General features: G+C 33.0%; 1 protein-coding gene across 1 annotated transcript in view; it reads left to right on the top strand.

Moving 5' to 3' along the window:
* kibra (WW and C2 domain containing protein kibra) overlaps positions 1–24,367 on the top strand; it is a 131,994-nt gene that overhangs the window by 26,567 nt on the left and 81,060 nt on the right. Inside the window, exons 2-3 of the mRNA XM_072520370.1 lie at positions 15,175–15,284; positions 16,831–16,925. Coding sequence (XP_072376471.1) covers positions 15,175–15,284; positions 16,831–16,925 — 205 coding nt within the window. The remainder of the gene's footprint in view (positions 1–15,174; positions 15,285–16,830; positions 16,926–24,367) is intronic.

The raw sequence follows: 24,367 nt of genomic DNA, 5'->3' as shown, positions 1-24,367 counted from the left end.
AGATAAATAAAACCGGGCATACCGCTGCTACCTGTACTCGATAGTAGATGCACGTATAATAAAAATCAGGTTTAAAAATATCCCGAGACATTGAAGGTTTACCATCATTATCTTTTAAAAATAATACGCCAGATAATTACGAACAGCATGCAAGTTCATTCCTCTTCTTCTCTGATTCTTCCACAGGACCGGAGTAGATATCTCGGTAGTCGCGTAAAATATGAGTATCAACTATTTTTAAATAAACAATCAAAACACCAAGCTCATTATTTTGGGCGTAACTTAAAAACTTGTTTATTTAGAGATTTGACGTCAATAGACAACTTGTTCATAAAAAAAAGATACCCAAAATGAGGTATGTTAAATTAAAATCGTTTAATAAACAACAATCGTTTAATAAACAATCGAACAAGCTAGGAAAACACTCTCATGAACATGAAAACATTTTTTACGAGATCAGACCTTAGTCTAGAGATCAGAATTCGCATGATCAGATGTGACGTTTTCTCTGTTTTGCTGTACGGCTGTGAAAGTTGGACAATGGACAACATAAAAAAGAATAGATGCCTTTGAAATGTATAAATACAGACGGATGCTAAGAATTCCATGGGTACAAAAAGTTAGCAACTGTGCTGTAGGTACTTCGGCGCATGAGTAAACAAAAAGAATTACTCAGCATAATCAAAGAGAGGAAAATACAGTGCTTGAGTCATGTGTTGAGAGGTGAAAAATATGAATTATTCCAAATCATATTGGAAGATACAGTGCAGGGCAAAAGATCGGTTGGAAGACGTCAGAACTCGTGGCTGAAAGTCCTGAGGAGATGGCTTGACCGCCCATCCACAGAAATCTTTCGTGCAGAAGTTTCCAAAGCTGCAATTGCCATTTCGATCGCGAACTTTCGACAGGAGACGGCGCAATAAGAGGAAGAATAAACAACAAAGTTATTGCAAAATCGCTGTTTTTGAATATTGTTAATAACTTTTTGAAGCAAAAAATAAAATGCTGAGGCGAGTGTCATGGAACTAGCGCCACAAGATGGCGTCGTCACAGGTAGCGTCATAAATTACTCGTCACTACTCTCGATCAATTTGTTTCTAGTCATCATATATATTTATTTTAAGCAGGTTTAAATTAAAAACTGCATCATAAATAACTAACAAAATACAAACATTAAATGAGAAGTAAAAAATTCAAAGAATATTTGTCAATAAAAGATTCGGTTCGCAACGATTGTCAAAATTTAGAAGTAATAAATGTCATCTGATTAATAACAATATTGAACCATCTGTTTAAATTATTTACACACTTATCGTTTTAAAATAATTATATATATATATATATATATATATACATATATATATATATATATATATATATATATATATACATATATATATATATATATATATATATATATATATATATATATTATATCAATGGTATTCCGGGTTTGACTCCGCGTTAAATGTTGTTGGTTTTGATAAAAACCATTTTGACGACGTTTCGGCAAGATCTCACTTGCCATTTTCAAGTCTCTCTGGATGGTCTGCTTCTTGTCGATGTTCGAGTGGAAGTGGTTTTTATCAAAACCAACAACATTTAACGCGGAGTCAAACCCGGAATACCATTGATATAACATACAGCTCCCGCGGAAATATCAAAACTAACATATATATATATATATATATATATATATATATATATATATATATATATATATATATATATATATATATAATTAATATTTTTAAACATATTATTTAGTTATGAAATTTACTACCAAATGATACCAAAAAGTTATTACATTATGGACACAAAATGATTTAATTTAATGTAATAAGAGTATAGGGAAAAATTGTTTATAAATAACTATTTAATAATGTTTATAAATAATATATATTTAATATAATTACATTTTGAATAAATGAATAAATAAATATCAATAAAAAAAGTGACAAGAAAAGATTTGTGCATCCCGTAGTCACAGCTGCTTTGTTTTGGATAATTTTTGCAATGAAAATACGATAAATGTTACTATTTTAACTTTGTACCCGAGTTTAAAAATAAAAGAAATAGCAAATTTGATCAGAAGAACCCGAGTTATGTCACTTTTTCCGATCGCTCTATTTTCAAACTGTGTTGGATTTTTTAAAGAACGCTACTGACACTTCAGTCGGCTACCCTCGATCCTTTTACTCTAGCCGTACGCAAAGTACTCGTTATTTACAACACTCCTGTAGAATTTTCAATAATTTTGTTTGCTTAAAGTTTTGTTAAAAACTTGGTTAATTTCAGCCCTTAATGTTGTTAATTATCATAACAGTGATTTAAAAAAAAGAGGCTATTTTGGCTCCTAAGGGTAGTAGAACTTTTTTTCTTTTTTAAAAAGTTGTGTTTTTTAACCAGCTTTCCGAATATCTTTTGCCATTAATTTGAATTAAATTCTAGGGAGTTATTGTAAATGTTTATACGCTTAAAAACTTCTGTTTATTATTAAATCATTTTGTATACATATATGTATAAAAATAAATGTATAATTTTTTAAACTTTTTTTTTCCATAGGTAAATAGTATACTTAACAAAAAAATAAGACTCGGGTTATTAAGATCCATTCAGTCAAATGATCTGGACCAGCCTTAGAAATTAGCTCTTTTTTCAAAAATCTTTTAAACAAATTAAGTTTCGCAAAACGATTTAACCAATCTGGTTCATCTTTTGCACACAATTCACACAATAAGACTCTCACGTTCAGATATAATTAAACAAATTTTAATAAATAATAAAAAGGTTAGTAACAATATTCAAAAATAGCGATTTTGTTGTTCATTTTGCAAGTTTTTAAGTTATAAGCAAAATAATGAGTTTGACATTTTGATTGTTTAAAAATATTTCTATTACAAATTGATGAATTCCTAGATGAGAGTCTTTTTGTAACATCTCATACCCAAATCGAAAAGGTATATTTCTTTTCTTCCTCTTTAAGTACAATATTAGAATTACCTGATGTTACAGCCTTTTATGGGGGTTATGTATTTCGGTCCAATCTTACTTTTTTTATCAGCTGCAAAATTTGTTTACATCTTTTGGATTGTTTATCTTTACTTTCAGAATAAATTACAACATTCGATACCAATTTCCCGTCAATATATGACTCAAATAACTTGTTTTCGTACTAACTATATTCGTTCATACCACTCTCCCTTTCGCCGTGCGCATTCGTTTTTCTTCTTTTCTTTTTAACATGCACTGGCATACATCAAAGGTGGTCGGATGACACTTTTATAGAATTTGCCTTTCAAGTTGTTACATTTGAATCTTTCAATCACGCAACACACCACTCACTGCCTTCCATTTCATCTTCCGATTTAATTTTATAATATACGTCTCCATTCTGTATTTTTGATACTGATTCTATATAGTTAAAACTATTATTTTTTACAATCATTTCGTTATCCAAATTGTCCTAGTAGGCTTATGAGTCTCTACCACACTTGTCCTAGCAACTTATGAGTCTCTACTACACTTGTCCTTCGCTAGTTACTATACTGGGAACTTAATGAGAGCCCATCAAATAACGTCTCGAGGTACCCTATCATCTATCATACACTTGCTCAAGATTAATCAATAGCATACGATCGTTTATTAATTCCTATCTATCAGCTGTCTTATAATTGCATCTGTTGTTAATCTATCTATTTTCCATAATTTTGTTAGAGAAACTCTTTCCTGGCTCTCCTACTGCTATCCATACTTATCTAGGGATGTCACGTGCTCCAACTGCTTTCGTTTTATTTTTTGTAGTGTTTTAGCAACTTTTTTTTTTATTTTCCGTGACCATTGCTATTGCTATCTCAAGCAATGGAGAGGTTAGTTCAAAAGGTTTTTTGTTAAATTATTAATTTACTAAACTGTTTTTCACAAACAGTATAACAAACAGTTTAATCAAAATATTCTGATTTTTTTGTTTCATCTTTGGCTTTTTTGTATGTCGTACTTTTACCCCCTATGCCATTAACTTTATCATACAAGGTTTTTATGCGGGTTCTGCATTAACTTTTGCTACGTCTACTTTCACTAAATTTTCAATGACCTTATAGTTTTAGACAAGGCAAAAAGCTTGTGTTCGTTCGGAAAAATATTCCCACGAGATTTTGTTGCATAATCACTTTTATGAGATTAACCAAAATAGGCCTCTTGTAATTTTTTACTAAACTTAATCGTTTTCTAGTTATAAATAATTTAAAACTGAAAAAACGCAAAATTGCAATTTTCAACACTCAAAAACAAGCAAAAAATCTTATTTTTGAATTCACCAAGGACCCAAATTCAAGTTTAAACCTTGTTCTATCATTTCCCGGTAAATATTTTGGGCTTATTTCATTTTAAAACATTGTTTTTTGATAATTTATGAAGCTCTTAACTAGTGCAATAATGTTGAAAATTGGATGGGAACACACTCGTGCCGATTTTGCAGTATGAGTTTTACTTTCAAATCAGAAACATGTCAGATAACGATATACTACTAGCAGCTCTTGCTCTTTGTATAAACGAAAAAAATACAAGAAATGTAGGTGGTGGTGCAAATATTGGTTGCTGAAAAGACATACATACTGCCACGTACATTTATTAGAAGAATAATCTATTATTACAATTTGTTTAAAAAAATTGGCCTGTGCGACCTCTTGAACCTTATATTGGGGTATCTGATGAACGTGATTATGCAAAAAAATCTCACGGAAATATTTTTACGAACGAACCCAAGCTTTTCGCCTTGTCTATTTGATGATATGTCTCAGATTTATTTTCTTTCCATTTTTTATACAGTTCTCTCGTCACTTTTATTTTTTCTTATACTAGCCATATTTCCTCTAATTGTACTAGCGCTTCTTTTCATATACAAGTTCAATTTTTCTTTTACTTTTACCTTGATTACGTCCTATTTTAGTAATTTACAAATTTCTTTTACATGAGCAATAATTAGATGGTTTTTCGTTCTTTATTACTAGTATTTAAAATAGGCTTTACTAAGCCAGATATTACTTATTCTTAAAATACTCTTTTTTTTTACAAGTTTAACGATATTTATTTATAGTATACAATTTTTTCTATTGTATTAATTTTTTTATCGTGAATCCGGTCCTGTTTCCTTCTACGTCTTCTATTAGGAGTCGAGAGAGTAACCAGTTCAGGTTCTGGAGCTGGCTTGCGTGTAATTGTATCGTTTTTATTCATGAAAGTCAGCCCTAAGGAGGAAAAGGAGTGCTCGCTGATGATGATGCTGCATGTGTATGTTCATGTGTTGTTGATGGCGACCAAAGACTTAGCCTCGGGGGGTGTGTATATGTTTTTAACGAGGCGCCACTGGTCATTTGGTATTACAGCATGTCTTTGGAGAAGAGTCTGGCTGGCATCTTCTTGAACTACAAAAAATTAAATATGAATTTATAATCGACGTTCATTACAGATGGTCTAGTTAATTTAAAAAGTGGAATACATATTTAGATTTCGAAACAGGTTTGGATTCTGTTTGGATGGGTACCTTACTGTTGACTCTTTGGCCCGTTTGTATTGCGTGTTTGTTTACTTCTTAACGTTTAGGTACTTATTAATAATTATGAAAATTTATTAAACGCTTTGACTTTAAAATCAGAAAGAAGAATTGTATGTCATTCATAATTATCTACAAATAATGATATGGACTTTTAGAAAAATCTATTATGTATTTCAATAAAAATAGTTAAATAAAGCTAAATAAATTCCATGGTAGGTTTTTAGTAAGTATGCTGGATATCTACTACTCATAAAAACATCGCAATATATGAGAATAAATTCCCGAAGCATCATTCAAAGCATCAAAGCAGTTCGCCTCAATGCTTGAGGAATTTGTTCTTGTTTAATTTGATCGAATTTGATACTCTGAACTGGAAAGTAGCGTGTAGAAGGAATAATAGTTGATATTTTCATTTTTCGATATTCGAGTAGCTGCCCGAGGTGCCAGAAAAACGGACAGAGGTACCATAAAATCGTTGAAAAAGGTTTTTAGCTCACAAATACGGAGGCTAAAATTTTGAAATAGTAATTGTCTATTTAAAACGGAACGCGTCTTTTTTTAAGATGCCTTGCTGTTGTAGTACATTTATCTTTTTGTTTTTAAAAACATGTCTGCGGAACTCTTAAATGCCCATTTATAACTTCAACGAAAATACGAACAGGTACAAAGAATTTTCATCATCACCATCAGACAGCCATCCTTGTCCACTGCTGAACATGGACTTGTTGCAACATCTTCCACATATTGCGGTGTTGAGTGCTGTTTATTCAGTTGCTTGTTTATCCTCTTTATATATCCTCTTGGTGTCCATATTATTAGTCTTCTGGTCCAACGGTTGTCGGCCATTCGGGCTATTGATCTGCCGATCTCTATTTAGACTGTTATAAAATATTAACTATTTTCATCATCGGTCTGATGTCAGTGTTCGGTATTCTGTTTTTCCTAGTGATTCTCAACATCGCTCTTTCCATTCCTTTTTGTGTAACTCTCAGTTGATTTATTAAACGTTTTGTCAAGGTTAATGCTTCGGCGCCGAATGTCATCGGCGGTAAAACATATTGCTCGTAGACTCACCTTTTCAAACAAATAGGAATGTTCGACTACAACACGTCTCTCAGCTTCCCAAAGGCTGCGCAGCCCAGATCTATACGGCGATATTTCTCGCAAGTTTGATTATCCTTACCAATTCTTATCTCATCACTCAAGTATCTGTATTCTTTTACTTGTTCTGTTTCTTCTTCATCTATCCGTAAATTATTGGTCGCTATCAAATTAGGCAGGAATTTTGTTTTTTGAATCACAAGTTTTAGACCTTTTAGTGTAACTTGTATATTAGAGGCCAAATTGAGGCACTCTTAAGCTCAGGAAATATTGCAGGAGTCTTTCCGAGATCTATTGATAATCTAGTGTTAACACGCAATCGTTAATGGTGAAATCTATTGAGAGCTCGAAATTTTCTTTTGCAACCATAGTATGTGTCTATTCGGATCACTTGGGTCTAGACACTTATCCTCATCATCATCATCATTCTGGCTTTACAACCCTACATGGGTCCTAGCCTCCTCAAGAATTTCTCTCCAGTCGTCCCTATCCATCGCCTTTCTCTGCCAAGCACGTATTCCCATATTTCTCATGTCTTCATCGATGTTATCAAGGAACCTTGTTCTAGGTCTTCCTCTTCTTCTCTGACCAATAGGTCTATAAGGAGCGTTTTTCTAGCTGGGTCATTTTGTTCCATCCGCATTACATGCCATATCCACCTCAGACGCCCTATCTTAGTATGTTTTACGATATCAGGTTCCTGGTATATTCTATAAAGTTCGAAGTTGTATCGTCTTCTCCACACTCCATTGTCATTCACTGCTCCATAAATTCGCCTTAGTACTTTTCTTTCGAAACATCCTAACATGTTTTCATTATTTTTTGTTAGAGTCCAGGTCTCTGGCCCGTATGTTAGGACTGGGTGTATTATTGTTTTGTAGAGTTTTATTTTTGTATTTCTTAATAAAATTGTGGATTTAAGGAGGAGATTGAGCCCAAAATAGCATCTGTTGGTCGTGCAAATTCTGCGGTTTATCTCTGCGGTAGTATTATTTTCAGTGTTAGGAGCGCTCCCAGGTATAAAAATTCGTTCACTGCTTCGATGACTTCGTTTTCCATAACAAGTGGTCGTAGTATTTGTGGTTGCTTGCTTATTTTCATATACTCGTTTTGTTGGTGTTTATTATTAAACCCATTTTTGTAGCTGATTCTTTTAATGCTACCTACATACGTCTCTCTCACAGCGTTTTCCATTCTCCCAACAATATTGATATCATCAGCTTAGGCCAGAATTTGCACTGATTTATTATATATTGAACCAGTGGTTGTGATTTGTGATATACGTATTACTTTTTCCAGAGCCAGATTGAATAGTGACACTGATCCTCTCTTATCCTAAAATTGATCCTCTTTACATGAATATGTACTGTGGGGAAAGGTCTAGTATTACCTATAAAACAGTAACGGATTTGTGATTGCACCTGTGATTCCATACATTGGTTTAGACTTACAACAAATAAACTATGTAGAACAGGTGCAAATAAAAATAAGATTGTTATATTCACCTCCAAACTCCGACGTTGGGGTAGAATCGGAAGAAGAACATGGATGATGCTTTATAGACAGCTGTTTTCAATTTTTTAGTGTAGATTACCTTACAATAATAAATGCTAATCACGATGTTGATTCAACTCTAAATGATGATCATACATATATTTTAAAACTTTGATTATCCAAATACATTATAATCTACAGTATGTTTTAGTTCGAATTAACATACTTAATAGACTAAGTATTTCTAGGACATTCCTAAGGTATCCTCATAAATTTTAATCGAATTTCATTTCGGTAACGTCATATGAAGTTTACTTAATTTAGAATTTAGCGTTTTCGTAATCCGTTACCACAAATTCGACATGCATATTTAATTCCTATTCACTATATCATACTAGAAGTGGGTCAAACCAATTCTTTTAGTGATTCGATACTTTGGTATTAATTCACTCTGATTCTTTCTTTGGTATTGATTCCCTCGTGCTCTTTTTAGATATCCTATTATTATTAGAAAATTTTCTTCTATATGCACTGTTTAGAGAGAGATATTACCACAGGGTTTTCAAAATCTTTTTAAAAATTAAATCTATGTTTGATTTGTAATTTTCTACATTCCATTCTACAATTCTGGAACTTTGTACTGGCTAACTTTTGTACAAGTCAATAGCGGAAGCAATTTTACAAGAAGTCAAAAAACGCGTGTAGGAAAGGATTAAATAGAAAAATGTTAAACGATATCATTTATGCCGGTTAAACCGCCATTTTTGTCGTATCTGTAAGGAATACAATTCTTAACGATGCAGAACTAGTAGAAATCATTGATAACATCAATAAAGAAAAAAATTGTAATATGTACCATAAATGAGAAAATAATGAAACGAGTTTCAACACATACATCCTTAGCATATTATTAAATTGATTATGGGGCACTTCGTTGAAAATTAAAGCGAGAATTGAAAAACCAGCATTCACCCAAATGTCCAAGTTATTCAAAACTGATAATTTGAGCGTGAAACTGAAAATAAAATTTCTAGAGTGTTACATACTCTATTTTTATGGAGTAAAGTCTTGAATTTTGACTGAAACAACTGCGAAAAGACACAGTATCAAATCCCAAAGTACTCCAGAAACTTAATAAAGGAAATAACTAATGTACACAGTAAAAAAAAGAACATTAGAATATTTCGAACATCCTGGGAAATGAAAACAGATAAAAGTTATAGAAATTCATTTTGAATGTCCTTTCGTTACCCATTCCTCGATTGGTGTTATACTTTTGCTAGTGTATAAGAATTTTAAATAATAAAGCTGATGAGAGGTCTACCAAGGCGATTGTTGGGATCTTGTAATCAGACCCCACGTGTGAGAAATTATTAAATAATCTCAGGTTCTATAGGTTGCTGGTTCATTGATATAAAAGTAATACTTAAAGCTGTATACGTAAGCTACCTGCGATACTGCTTCTTAAAAGGCTTAAATCTAGTGCAATACATGTAAGTGACAGGATTGATTTTAATACATTTATTTTAAGTGAAAATTTAATTAAGTATAATAATAATGAGAAATATTAATAATACTAAAACTAATGTAAATGCCCGGAAACGAAAACTACAAAATTGTACCTTCAATAATATTCCATGCACTAAGAAAGTCTGATCTTGTCTTTCTTCAGGCCTTTACCGAAAAATAATATATGAGCTCATAAGACATATGCTCTTACCTTATTTGCTGGGTTCATGGGTACCTCTGCTTAGATATATGCCGCAACTCGTAACTCGATCTTACAGCTTCCACAAATTTCGTGAGGAACCACTTACAACTCAAACGTAATGAGTGTTATTGGTACTAGCGCACCAAGATATTTTGCAAACTTTGTAAGTCATTCAAGAGATACAAATAATTACTTGTAAGACACTACGAGTGCTTGTGTGCGTTTTTGGTGACTTGAGAAAAGAAAAGGGGGCTACTGTCCGGCGGTGGTCAACAGATTTTGTCCTTTCCTGTCTATTGTATCGATACCGTTTAAACCATTTAACATAAAATGCATCAGTGTACGTCTCTGACATTAGCGGCTGAGTATACTTACGACATAAAGATAGAAGTAATCATATGAAGTATCTAATGACTATTTTTATGATAATTTCGAACTGGTATTCTTTTGCAAAATAGTCGTAATATAAAATGTACTAGGTGGTCTCATAAGTAACCTCATTCCAAATAAAAAACATGGTTTGTTCCAGAAAATTCTTTTATTTCATTCGATATAGTCTCCTTTTAGCCAATTCAACCATTCCAGCGATTTTCCAACTTTTCTATGCCGATGCCGTCCGAATAATACGATTTTGGATGCTCTGCAAAATAGGAGTTTGTTTCGTCAGTTATCTCTTCGTTCAAGCTGAATTTTTTATTTACATTCTTCATATTTCATAACATAATAATCCGAGGGGACCAAATTAGGAGAATAAGGTGGACCAGAAAACAATTCGAAGCCCAACTCATGAATTTTTGCCATTGTGATAACGCTCTTCTGAACCGTTGCATTATCATGGAGAAACAATACTTTCTTCTTAACCGAAACAATACTCACAATAATAATTAAAAAGGTAAAGTTTTATCTTTTTCAAAGCAGTTAATTAAAATTATTCCTTTGATATACAAAAAATACAGTGTTACATAATCTTTCCGATTCATTGAGCCACTCTTGGCAGCTACGGAGCACTTTTTCCTGATTCAGTGCACTGGTATGTAGTAGTGGATCCAGGTTTCCCAACAAGTCGATTTAAGAGATTGTTCTTTCCAAACACGTCAATTGTATCCATCTGTCAAAAATATACTAATGGCTGCAGGGCATTAAAATTTGATGTATGCTTAAAAAAAGGTTAAATTTTCCAGAACTGTTTTTTTAAATCGCCGATGGTTGGTTATATATCAAACCACCATATATATCATTTTACCGAATATCAGTGTTTATTTCAATAAAAATGGTCTTTGCATACGTGTTTGAAGGATATATTATATATAATATAGAATTTGACAATTACATTAGGTTCATATTCACAATTTGACTGGGTTTTTTAAATATTATTGTAAATTTGTCATCAGGATCGATTCCTTTAGTTCCCGTTGTGGTGACTAGGATTCGTTTGACTCACCTCTACACCATACGCGACATTCTTCGGTAAAGTGTTCGTTTTTACGATGACCAGAAGTATGTGGTCAAAGCCGCATTATGACTAATAGATTTCAGATAAACGAGCTGTGTAATCGGAACAAATGATGATAGTAAAAAATTCTTAGGCTCTGACACATATTTCTTAAAACCAAAAAAGTAATTGCATGGCGTTACGTCGCTTAAATGTGACTAACAGCAATTTATGAAATATCAGTTTCCATTATTCGGAAAGTTTAATGCCCACTAATTCATTTTACATTGTCTGTCAGATGTTTCTTTTATGATCACTTTTAGCTTGTCTATTTGTCTGAATAGTAATGAAGGTGTAGATTTTATATGTAGAAACACGACGAAACATTTGGTTTACATCAAATTTAGGTCATATTATGTATTACTTTTCCAATGGAAATTTTGCAAGTTCAATATTCCTAACAGGTGCGAACAGTTAAAACATTGTCATTATGTTTGACTATTTTTAAAAATACGTTTTGTGGCAGCTAAGGTAATAAACAGGTATCGTCCTCCGGGTATTCCCATTTTTCAGGTTACTAGCACAACCTGAAACGCTAGTTCTTAGTCTTTTTAGCGCTTTCCATGTCGGATACTGCAAATTGTGTCCAGCAGCCATTTTCTCTGAGGGGGCAAAATGTATTGAGGAAGCTGACGCTTGTCATAGGTGTATTCGGCGCATCTCTGGCGTTTAAGGAATGGATCTTGATTTTTTCATGAAGCTTTTCCGACATCTTAGTCTACATGGCTGAGTCTGGTGGTCATATAGGGGTGTCTTCGACGCTTCTACCCCTTACGTGACCTGTCTTCTGATTGGTGGTGGACCGATTCTAAATATGGGGTAGACCTCTTTATTAGGTGTCGGTTTCAGGCAACCCAATATTATACGAACCGTTTTATTTAGAGCCATTTCGACGTTTTTAGAGACGTGAGCAAAGTTGGCTCACAGTGGTGCTCCAAACTCCGCGGGCGAAAAACATACTGCTAAGGCAGCAGTGCCCATTTTGTATTGGTTAGTTTGTGGATGATATTATTCCTAGCGTTTACTTTTTTCTTGATATCTTGATAGTGGTATCAATAAGACAGAGTCCTATCCACACGTACGCCAAGATTATTTGGCGACTCGTGTTCCAGCATCTGACCACGCCATTTCACCTCCAGCGTTCTTCGGGAATGCTTGTTTCTAAGGTGGAAAGCATCTAAGCTAAGTCTCTTAGGGCATTTGTCAGTTTGACTTCGACTTGTGTGTCTATGAACGCTACTTCTGTTATTTCTTTCCGTTAAACACCATCTTAATATGTTGGGCAATATTAAGGATTGGACTGCAGCAGGTGATGAATCGAGCTTGTTCTGGAATAATTTTAGTCTTCACAGATTGAGCTATCCAGTTTAGTATTATTTTTTCGAACGCCTTGAAAATGTGACACGAAAGAGAGACAGGTCTAAAACTTTTTGTATCCTCCGGATCCTTCTCTGGTTTTACGAGGGCCACAACTCTAGCTTTCCTCCAGATTTTGGGGATTTGTAATGCATGGATGCAGGAATTCTTTCATCAAGCAGGAATCTTTTTTACGAGCCATTCTAGGGTTTTTGTTCCAATTTTATTTGTTCTGTTCGTATATCGTCCAGGCCAGTAGCTTTATTATCTTTCATTTAGTGGATCGCGTCTTTCATCTTGATCGTACCTAGAACATCCCTTTCTTCGTCGGTATTTCGTTGTACTCTTGCCTTGTTCTTCCTTGATGTCGTCTTACCGTTCGCCAGGAGACGATGGGCTATGTGGTCGGGTGTCACGTGTGGTGCCGAGACAGTCATTGCCAAGTTTTCGAATCAGCTTCCAGGCGCGTCTACTGTTTTGTTTTATTTCCAGCCTCGTGACGAGCTTACACCACCAGTCTGTATTCTTGCTTCCGAAAAAGCGTCGTCTTCGTGTAGCTGCTCATATCTTTTAAGTAGGGATTTAGATTCTTCATTGAGCCTCGCTATGTATTCGGTTTGACAACCTCTAGGGATATGTTTTAGTGATATTTATTTTACCATTTAACTGGGAAACTTCTTGATCCAATAATAAAAGAAAAGAGTAACACTTGACCATTATGGCGAAGAACAAGCCAGTGTCTAGATAATATATTCATCATGAGACAGGTGATAGAACTATAACAAAAACAATGACCGCAAAAGGTCTTAAACAGAGATGTGAAAGACTTTCAACAAGATGGAAAACTTATATAGGAAATGCTATGATAGATAGAGACCACAAAGAAGGTGACTAGGAAAATAGAGTGTTGTGGAGGACGAAAACGGCGAACTCATAATAGGAAACAGCCAAAGAAGAAGAAGGTATTAAAAATATGAGAGATATTAAGTTGTCTGATTCTAACCCTGATACTCACACTAATACACGATGTATCACAAATTAGGCTGTGGTAAATTGTGGGTTACACTGCTTGTGGTGATTATTTAAATTGTGTGGTGTGTGTATATATGTAATAATTATTGCAATCATAATAGCCAAAAACTATAAGATCAAATTAACATATTTAATTATTATGACTGATTGTAAAGTAATTGTAGAATATTTAAATTAAATTATTACATAAAGACTGATTTTGTAATAACATTGTTACATGAAAATGTAGCAAGAATTTTTTAGTTTCTAACTAAAAATATAAGCTTCGCTCTAAAAAAGATGAATATAATTTAAATTCCAAATTTCATACAGTTTAAAGCAGATGAGGCTTTCTAATACTCTTTCTCCTTTATTGATTCCCAAGCAGCAAACTGATATTCCAAGTATGTTGTAGTTCAGGGGAAAACATGTATATAATTTTCTTCCTAGAAATTTGATTATATTTCAAAATATGTTTTATATGAAAGATGGAAAAATACATTTATCTCTCCTCCGATTTTCATCAAGACGCATCAAAATCTATTCGAAAAATATATTCGGCATAGGGTAGATTTTGCTTGTTAAGGTTAAAATTTCAAGATAATCGATGCATTTTGATGGAATTTGGAGTTAAAAACATTGGTACACTGCAATACAAGTATATTTTCTTTTATAATCCCATCTCTGAGAACACTAGCACGTGACATTATTTTGCAAAACTCCAATCCAAATAGATTCTTCAAAAACTATAATATTTTAGATATTTTTATCTTGCAATGTACAATGATTAACCCCCTAAAGGCGATGATGGAAACTTTGCCGTAATCTCCACTAATTGTTTGGGGAAATCTTATTGAATTCCTTTCATCATAGGGTCAGTACCAAATACTTTAGGACCATGGATCTGTTAAAAGATATTCCTTCGATATCATTTAGCAGACTTCAAGGCGTTGATTCAGTATGTTTTTGATTTTATCAAGTTTGTACTTAAGAAGAGAATAAAGAGTAATCTATTGATATACATAGCACATTTAATAACAAGAGAATATTTTACACAACAACTGTGACGAAATAAAAGAGTTTGTTTTACAAAATTGTTCATTTATACCGGGTTTTGAATGGCAAAACAGCAAAATATAACATTGTTCACTGCATTTTAGAGAGAGCGCCACACACGTGGCTTAGCGACTTCAGACCAACTACGATTAATTCTTTTGGCTTGACAATTTTTAGCTAAAAGGATCAATAAGCCGGCGTCAGTGGTTATAACCTAATGCTCTTAAAAGACACTTATGAAAAATATGTTCCATAAGATTCAAATCAATATTCATGAAAACGAAAAATAAACCCAAACTTAATATGACTTGTTGTTTTTACAGTAGGCGGTATAATAAGATAAAAAATTGTATTAAGAGATTTATCATGAACAATAATTGTTTTAATTTTTTGTTTCAGATATACCAAACCTCAAACTTTCGCCGATTGTATCGGAAATGAATTACCTTTAGGTTGGGAAGAAGCTTTCGATGGCCATATTGGTCGGTACTATATTGATCACGTAAATCGTAAGTATACTTTTTTGAGTTATAAATTTGAAAAATTAGCTATAATTGTTAAAAAGTTAAATGCATTCTAGAAATACTCTATACGGTCTCATAGGCTGTAGACCATAGAAATGGCCTCATTTCTTACATGATTAAGTAAAGTTAAACCGGAACATCTTCTCCAGTGTATCATTTCGGTTGAGAGAAGTTTTTGTGAGGTTTTTTTATAGATAACTCAAGTTTTCGACCCATACGTTAATACTGGCTGAATCATAGCTATAAAATATGTTTCTTTTTGTTAGTTTTTACTTGATAAGATTGGATGTACAAGTGCTTTCATATTTTTGCCGTCTTCATTTATTATAACTCCATTTATATCCTATATTTATATCCGAACCCTATTTTGTAAATTCTTCTAGAGTTTCTTTATCATGTATGTCAAGTCTTGCGAGTCTTCTACAAAAACTACCTCATCATCGGTAAAGAAGACTGTATCTACATAAGTGATTGACTTGTATTAGTATTTCCACGGGGTTGCATTTTCTTATCCACTGTTTTAAAGCGGTGCTTAGATGCATAGATAAACTTTAAACAGGACTAGAGAAAGGCAGGATTCCTGTTTAAATGCTATCCATAGTTTCTTCAAAGAGACGGAGACGAATGCCTTATACAGGCCTATAAAAGTGGCGTGAAGCTCCATTCCTCTTTCTAATCTCTTTTCTGTCAATTGTTTCATTGTAAATATATTATCCACGCAGGATCACCCAGATCAAAATCAGCTTTGCTCTTTCTACTATTTTGCTGACTACTGGAAGTAATCTAATTGGCCTGTAATTTTGCGGGAAAATGCTGTTCTTCCCTTGTTTATAAATCATTGTCACATAGGCTCCTTTCCATCGATTTGGCAAAAGCTTGTATCTCAATATTGCATTTTTGTAATAATTCTTAAATAAACCATGGCTTTGATTGAGAGATACTTATTACATAGAGGCCTGTTTATTATTTCGGCCGGTTCCATTTCACTTTAACAGGCCCTGGTCTTGGGGGGGGGGGACTAATTTTTTGATTCATGTCAAATTTGCTAAAACTAATCCGTCTGTTTGAATTCTTCATAACGAAAAATGATTGACTGATTGGTGTTACATTGCCAGAAACATAAACCAACTTAATGGGCATTCTTGTTGAAATAATTTTGTGAAAGTTACAAGAAAATTGTTTTGCGAAAATATTTACGGCTAATTCCATTTCCATTCCATTCGATTAGCTTATCAATACTTCTATAATGCGTTGTAGTTATACCACGACAGATATGGCACTGAAAGTTTTTATTTAGGTCAACGAAATACAAATATAGATTAATTTTTATATCTGACATTTGATTAATCTGTGTCCTAGTACGAAAAACATAAAATGCCCGTTTCTAGAGGGGAAGCTCAAAGAATGTAACACAATTTAGATTGTTTCATATGAAACGGATTTATGTTCTATTAAATAGCCAAATAAATTAATAAATAAAATTAATTGTATACTTGAATGTTGATAAAACCAATAAATATTTAATTTTCAGAAGCAACGCAACTAGAAGACCCACGACAAGAATGGAGGGCAATACAAGAAGCCATGTTAAGGGAATACCTCATAACCGCTCAAGATGTTTTAGAAGTAAGCACTATAATTTTTATCCCTTTAAAAATGTTTTTATTAAACATCCCATTTAATTTTCAATCTGTAAAGTTTTATAATAGGCAAATGTTAATGACAGTAACAAAACATTTAGAAAAACTGTCCAGTGACAGTTTCCTTTTACTTATCAAGGTTAGATTTGGAAAACTTCACTACTACACAACACTACACTATAGAACAGTACTGATTCGAAAAATCTGATGCTTTTTTCACTGCATTGGAGGGATTTTATATGCGTTAGAGAATATATATGTGTCCTCCAAGTTAATCGTCGGTCCAGATGGATTCCCAGCTATTTTACATCTTCTTTTTGTTGAAAGAACCGACCATTTATTGTCACAGTTGGACAAGCACCCCTCCTAGAGCGTAGGTGACATGGATATATTTAGTTTCATTTGCTTTAATTAGCCAGGAGGATATAACATCCAAGTGAGTCTGCAAGATTTTAGAAGCAATGACGGGATCTTTGTGAGATGCCATAACAACGGTATCATCTGCATATGTTGCAATGGTTATATTTTTACTAGTGGGAAGATCAGATTATTGGGTATAAGAAAACACTGAAAACTTTTGTTTTCAAAACTTACACAAAATTTATTATACTTTTTTATCACTACAGCTCTTTTGGCAGAGTGCCTTTCTCAAGGGATCTATTTTTGTTATGCGTTTACGCTTTATAGTCTTTAACTGAATAAGTTGAGTAGGGGAGAATTGTTTGTTCCAAGTTGGTTATTAAGAATTATGTCTCTATTTTTTAATTTGTTCATTGTTCTTTTAAATATTTCATAGATTCTAATAAGCTTACGGTCTTTATTTTGAATGTGAAGAATTTGAAATTCGTCATTAAAGGAATGATTTTGGTCTAGAAGTTGAAGTACGTACGTAGAATCATTTTTTTCTATTATTGAAAGCCCTTTTATGTTCTGCTATACGTTTGTTAAAAGTTCTACCAGTTTGACCGATGTAAGTTTTTAGGCAGTCGCCACATTTCTAAATTGAGGACTTTTTAATGTTTTTACTGCTTTACTGCTTTCCATTAAAAATAGTCAGCTTCTGAAGCTAATTATCGAAGGTAGTTCTTGACGTGTACTAGTTGACACTTGGCTTGGAATTGTGTCCCATATCGCTTTCTGTGTCAATCTTATAAACATTTAAATCTTTTAACATTTGAAAAAATTTATTGAGTTGACCATATAAGCAAACATTTCTAGCTCATGTGTTTGTTAATAACGAAATATCATCTATATCGAAAATCTTAATTCACATTTATAATCTCAATCCACATTTTTTTTCCGAATTGTGACTGTATAACATGAATGAGGGTTAAGCGGATGATTAATCAGCTGAACATTTAAATAGCAGACAAAAAAAGTTAAATACCGCTATTTTTCCTTAATTGCATTCATTACACTTTTTAATTTCTATGAAAGATGAAAATTTTGAATTTGACCCTGCGAATAAACCCACTCGTTGACTTATGAACTGACGCAGAAATAATTGATGACATAGCAAGATTACGAAAAAGTGAAAGCAATTAATGTACAAATAATAGTAATAAGGTATATCGCGGGGTCATAATACCTATCATCAAAATATTTCCGTGGGCTATAATTGTCGTAATTTATTGTATATTTCAATTAGTACCAACTAAAATACATACGTTAAGTTGTTTGCTAACAACGTCAACTGTCATAATATGTAAATAGAAGCTTATTTATTGTGAATTTACAGTTAATTTTTCCGTAGGTATGTTTTAATTGTTTATTTGTGCTCCACATTTGAATTTTGCAACGAATAGGCATTTAATTGTTGCTAATAAGCCGATGGCCATAGAGTTTATTGCCTGTAAATGTTAAGATGTTGTACTCGACTTTCATTTAGACATAATATAAAACCTTTTTGTGACGAATTAGGATCAAAATCGGTAACAACGATTGGAATAAATCCCATAAAAAAGGAAAACTAATTCGATGGACAACAAATCGTATCCTCCATGTTTTGTATAAATATAAATATATCCTATTGTGATGCAAAAGGTACTAATTAACGTGTTAAATAATTTGCATAACAAAACCTAACAGTTCTTAAAGTTAATAAAACAAATCGGAAAATAATTCTTAACGTTTTATTTCCTCTTGCCTTTATTTGTGACCACGTTTGGAGAAGTATGCAGGCTATTTTTTAATCATAATTCACACAAACTCCCAGTAAGGAGAGTTTAATTATAAATGTTGGAGACATTTTTGTTAAAGTATTACTTATTTTAACATTTATAGTGTTTTGTCTTTTAAACTTATACCGTGTGTGCCAACAGAAGGGGGACGATCGAGTATCTCGGAAATATACATCTGATCGAAAAACGTAAACAAAGTTTTTAATAATTTTCAAAAATATATCAAATGACACCAAACACTACCCTCCAGCCCCATCCCCAGTGTGTTTGCGGAGGTTAACTTTGACATCTTAAATGGGAACCCCCATTTTTTATTACAGATTTGAATTTATCATAAAAGAATTAGATACTTTTATTCGAAACATTTTTGTCGAATTGTTGATAGATGGCGCTATAGTCGTAAAAAATGCTTTATCGATACCCTAGGAAAACTATCGAAACAGTTTATGATGTTTCTATTTACGAATTCAAAGTTGACTCCCGCCAGAACCCCAGGAGGTAGGTATAGGTGAGAAGTCGTATTTGGTGTCATTCGATAGATTTTTGAAAAATATTGAAACTCCCATTTTTTATTTTATTAGACCGATTCCATAATTTTCATCAGGAAAAATCGTATTTTTCCGATTATAGCGCCCTCTATCAACAATTCGTCCTGCATAAAAATTACTTATTTTTGCATAAAAAATCCAAATCTGCAATAAAAAATTGGGGTTCTCATTTAAGAATTCAAAGTTGACCCCTGCTCACCCCCAGAGGATGGTATGGGGTTATGTTTGGTGTCAATCCTTCAGCACTATCCGCAACAAGGACAGTGTCGTCTGCATATCTTAGATTATTACTTCACCGTTAACAATCACGCCATCAGTCGTATCTCCCAAAGCTTCTCGAAATAGATGTTCAGAGTACGCATTAAACAGCAAAGGCGAGAGTATGCAACCTTGGCGTACTCCTTTTTGTATTGGGACTTCATCGGATAATTGATTGTCTACTCGAATCTTGGCTACTTGTGTCCTATAGAGATTGGCTATTATTCTTATATCCTTGTCATCGATGTTTGAGATTCGCAAAGTTTCAATAAGCCTCTCATGCTGTACTTTTCAAATGCCTTTTCGAATTCAATGAAACAGGCAAAGACATCTGTATTAACATCTCTTGCTCGTTGTATCAATACTTGTATGCTAAAAAGTGCTTCTCTTGTGCCAAGACCGCTGCGAAATCCAAATTGTACATCAGCACTACCCTCCTCCAATTTCTTGTATATGCGAGCATGGATGATGTTTAAGAATATTTTGAGTGAGTGGTTCATGAGACTAGTGATTCGGTGTTAAAGAAGTTGCAGTACCTGTTAAATTACTTGCCTTTTATCTCTCGCGTAGTTGGAATAAGTTGTAAAAAAAAAGTAACTGAGTTTATATGTAATATATTTTTATTAAACATTTAACGGAATTTGTGGACATATAATTTGTACCAATGACGCAGAACAAAGCTGATGAGCACTTTAAAGAACTACTTGATATCGAAGTGGAAAATTATACGTCACCTAAGAGACCAAGAAACAATAGTCTCGTAGAACCTCCTTCAATATTGGAATTGAGAGACGCAATCACACGCCTCAGAAACAACTATTACCCAGGAGTCGACTGTATTCCCGCAGAGCTTATCAAACATGGAGATAACATCATTATACATCAAATTTATAACTTATTCGTCAAAGTCTGCGAAGAAGAACAAATGCCAGAAGAATTGTGCACTGGAATCATATGTCCATTGATCAAAAAGGGAAATTTATTTGAGTGTAAAAATTACAAGGGTCTTCTGAACACAATATACAAAATATTCTTTAACAACCTATATAGCCGTTTAAGTACGTACTTGAAAGAACTGCTTGGTGAATACCAAAGCGGTTTTAGGCTAGGTAGGTCAACAATTAACGAGATTTTTGTGCCACGTCAAATCTTAGAAAAAACCAATGAATTTAAAATTCATACTTTTCATTTCTTTTGCTTAAAGGAAGATACTAAGAAGAATAATGGGCTCAATCTGTAAGAATGGTATTTGCAGAAGCCGATATAATTTCGAGTTGTACGAGGAGTATAAAGAAATAGTAAACAGTGGGAATATAATATATTTTATAAAAATAGGAAGGCATAGACATGTGTCAGGACTAAATGAAAATTACCCACCTAGACGATCCCTATTAATGGCGCAGCAAACTGGCAACGGTTGGTAATAAACAGAAACGACTGGCGAAATAGACTGTGGAAGTCGAGGCTCAATATTAGGGCTGTAGTACCACTGATGATGATGAATTAACGGAATAAACTGTTATTATAATGAACTTGTTATGAGTTGGTTAAATACCCAGAATAATCTCTTCTAGATCGGTAAGATACGGTAAGCTAGAAGACTGCTTTGTTGTAGACTGCATTGGATAGTACGTAGATTAGTGCGTAGGCGATGTTCGTAATTTCATTACTAATATCAAAGGAATGTATTTGTCTTCGTAATATTGATATATTTTCTATGCCTTCCTGTTGATAGTTTTGGTTGGTTCATGTTTCCACCTTTTAATTTACGTATGAACCGTAGAACAAAAATATGATTCCATCGGAGCTTCGTATATTTTGTTAGTCATACACATGTGTATTAGCTTGCGAAATGCATTATCATAATTGGCTCAAATATAATATAATCGCGCTATATAAAAATACCGATTTAATTGAATGAACGTAATTGAACTGAATGCGACAATAAACTATCGTCATTGTATAATAATAATTATTTCATGATTTGGGAATGATATTACAAATCACTTATTGTTTCTAAAATTATGGATACTACGTCGATGGTTTCTAATTACGCTTCTAGAATGGAATGTTAAACAGAGAAAACAGTCGATTGTTTCACACTACTTCCATGCAGCAAATAACGTGCAACACGTTCAAAATAATGCAATATTTTATTCAATATATGACTAATTCATTCATTATTACTCCATAAATGATTATTCCATCCAGTTTTTTAATCTTATAACTTATCCTATATATAGTTACGTCTAGATTAAGACCTTTATGCAAAACCCACACGTTTTCTGTAGCACGAAGCTAATCAAGTCTAATATATTATAAATTAACATGCATTTAATAGTGACACTAGTTATTATAGATACATTATTAAGCATTTCAGGTTAATTGCAACAATTTATCAAATTATGTGATTAGATGTTGAAATTTTTTAAAAATATGCATTGATAACTACTATTCATTACTATTCGTCTTTCTCATATGAATTATCTCATGGGTACGAGATCAAACGTATCTATTCTATTCTAGCGATCTTTACAGCTAACTTACGTATTTTTTTTATATTTTAGCCATTCTTTACAGCTAACTTGACAGCTTCCCGCACCTCTTACGCCATTCTTTTTTCTCATTCCAGGCGTCTTTATCAAAATTTCTCCTCATCGCGTCTGATAAATTCTTTTCATATTTTTGTGCTAGACGGTCTCTTCTTCTTCTTTTTGGGATTTAATTATAAATTTGTTTTGGTAATCTTTCGTGTGGGATTCTCTTATTATGGCCGTACCAGGAGAGTTGTTTCGCTTCTGTATTGTCTACTAACTTCGTTTCTATACCCGCTCTATTCAGAATTTCTTCATTTCTGACAGGATCTAATAATGTAACTTGACAACATCTATAAAACTCTTTTATTCTCTTCTGATTATATCCACACTTCTGCTCCTCTCTGTATGTTACAGTGCTTTCTACCAACGATCTGAACAACTTTTTCTTCGTTTGATTTTACAAACTTTTCCTATTTTGTTATATATATCTGCATTATCCTTTCCATCTTCATTTAACTGAAATTCTAAGTATCGGCAACATTGTGTTCTTCTAATGTTCTCTGCATCGGTTTTTATATATTTTGCATCAATAATTTCTAGATCCCATTTTGAGTATTCTTCAAGTAATTTCCTTATCATGTAGTTTGCGTCGTTCTCATTTTCAGCAATGACAACCTGGTGGAATTGGACAACCAATTCGAGCTACCATAGAATTGCTTTATACTGTCCATTATTTCATACAATTCTCTAACAGCGTTTACATAAGTGAGTGCGATATTTTGCTGTTTCTTGGCAAGCAACAACTTATTCAGGGGTGCGCTATCATAAGCTTTTTTCAGGTTAACCATGTTAAGTGTAGTTCATTATTAACTTCTTTAGTTTTCTCGATTAGCTGTCTGGGATAGAATAAGTACAAGACCTACCAGCTGTAAAGCCACTCTGTTCTTGTATATCTGCCATTTCTTAAAAGTCGTCCATACTGTCTACCAATAGGTGATGTCACCCTCTATAAGTTCGCATTTTTTCTTTTCACTCTTTTTATAAATCGAAAGTTATATACATTATTTTCCATTCTTCAGGAATCTTTCCTCCATTTAAGCAGTCGTTGAATCTATCACATTGGGTTTGTATTACCACTTCCGATGGATTTTTTATTAGCTGTAGTAGGTAAACCTCCAGACCCAGGTGATTTCTTATTTTTCATACCTTTTAATGCTTGTTTTATTTTATCAGTTGTTATACAATTTACTACTGCATCCGATATGTCTAGTTCATATTTCACATCGAGAAAATTCGCCCTATTCTTAGTAAAATCTTCGTAATATTTCTTCCAGTTTAATAGTTCAGTGGGTTCAATTGTCAAAACCTCTTTTTTGTTTTCCAGACAGCTCTCGACTTTGATTTTCGTGGCTCACTACATTTGTATCCCAAAATTCCTTTTTTAGACTTCATTACTGTTTTTTTTTGCAAAATTGTATCTGGTATATATTTTTCTATCCTTTGATGTTCTTGTTCTGAGCCATTTTTTATAACTTTGTCTTTTCTTTCTATACTATATAACTCTCTACACTATATTCTCTCCATATAACTTTCTGATAACTTTGTCTTTTCTTTCTTATTATGTTTTCTATCTTTTTTTGTATTTTTTTTGTTTATTTTAAGTTTTATTTATTGTCATTGTATGTTTTTGAAAGGTATTTTATTAGATTCAACGAATTAATTCAAAATATGTATATTTTTGAAAGAATTCTTCAATAATATTACTTATCCATGACATATATTACATTTATGTGAACGTGTTGAACTAATTCACATAAAGAACCTGTCCAAATTTTAAAATTAGAATTGACGAATATAAAACTAGTTATAGTGGCAATAAAATTGATTCTGCATATCCAAATATGT

Source organism: Diabrotica undecimpunctata, chromosome 1, assembly GCF_040954645.1.
Source record: "Diabrotica undecimpunctata isolate CICGRU chromosome 1, icDiaUnde3, whole genome shotgun sequence".
NCBI lineage: Eukaryota > Metazoa > Arthropoda > Insecta > Coleoptera > Chrysomelidae > Diabrotica > Diabrotica undecimpunctata.
The sequence above is the reverse complement of the archived record's forward strand: the minus strand, read 5'-3'. Positions and strand labels throughout refer to the sequence as shown.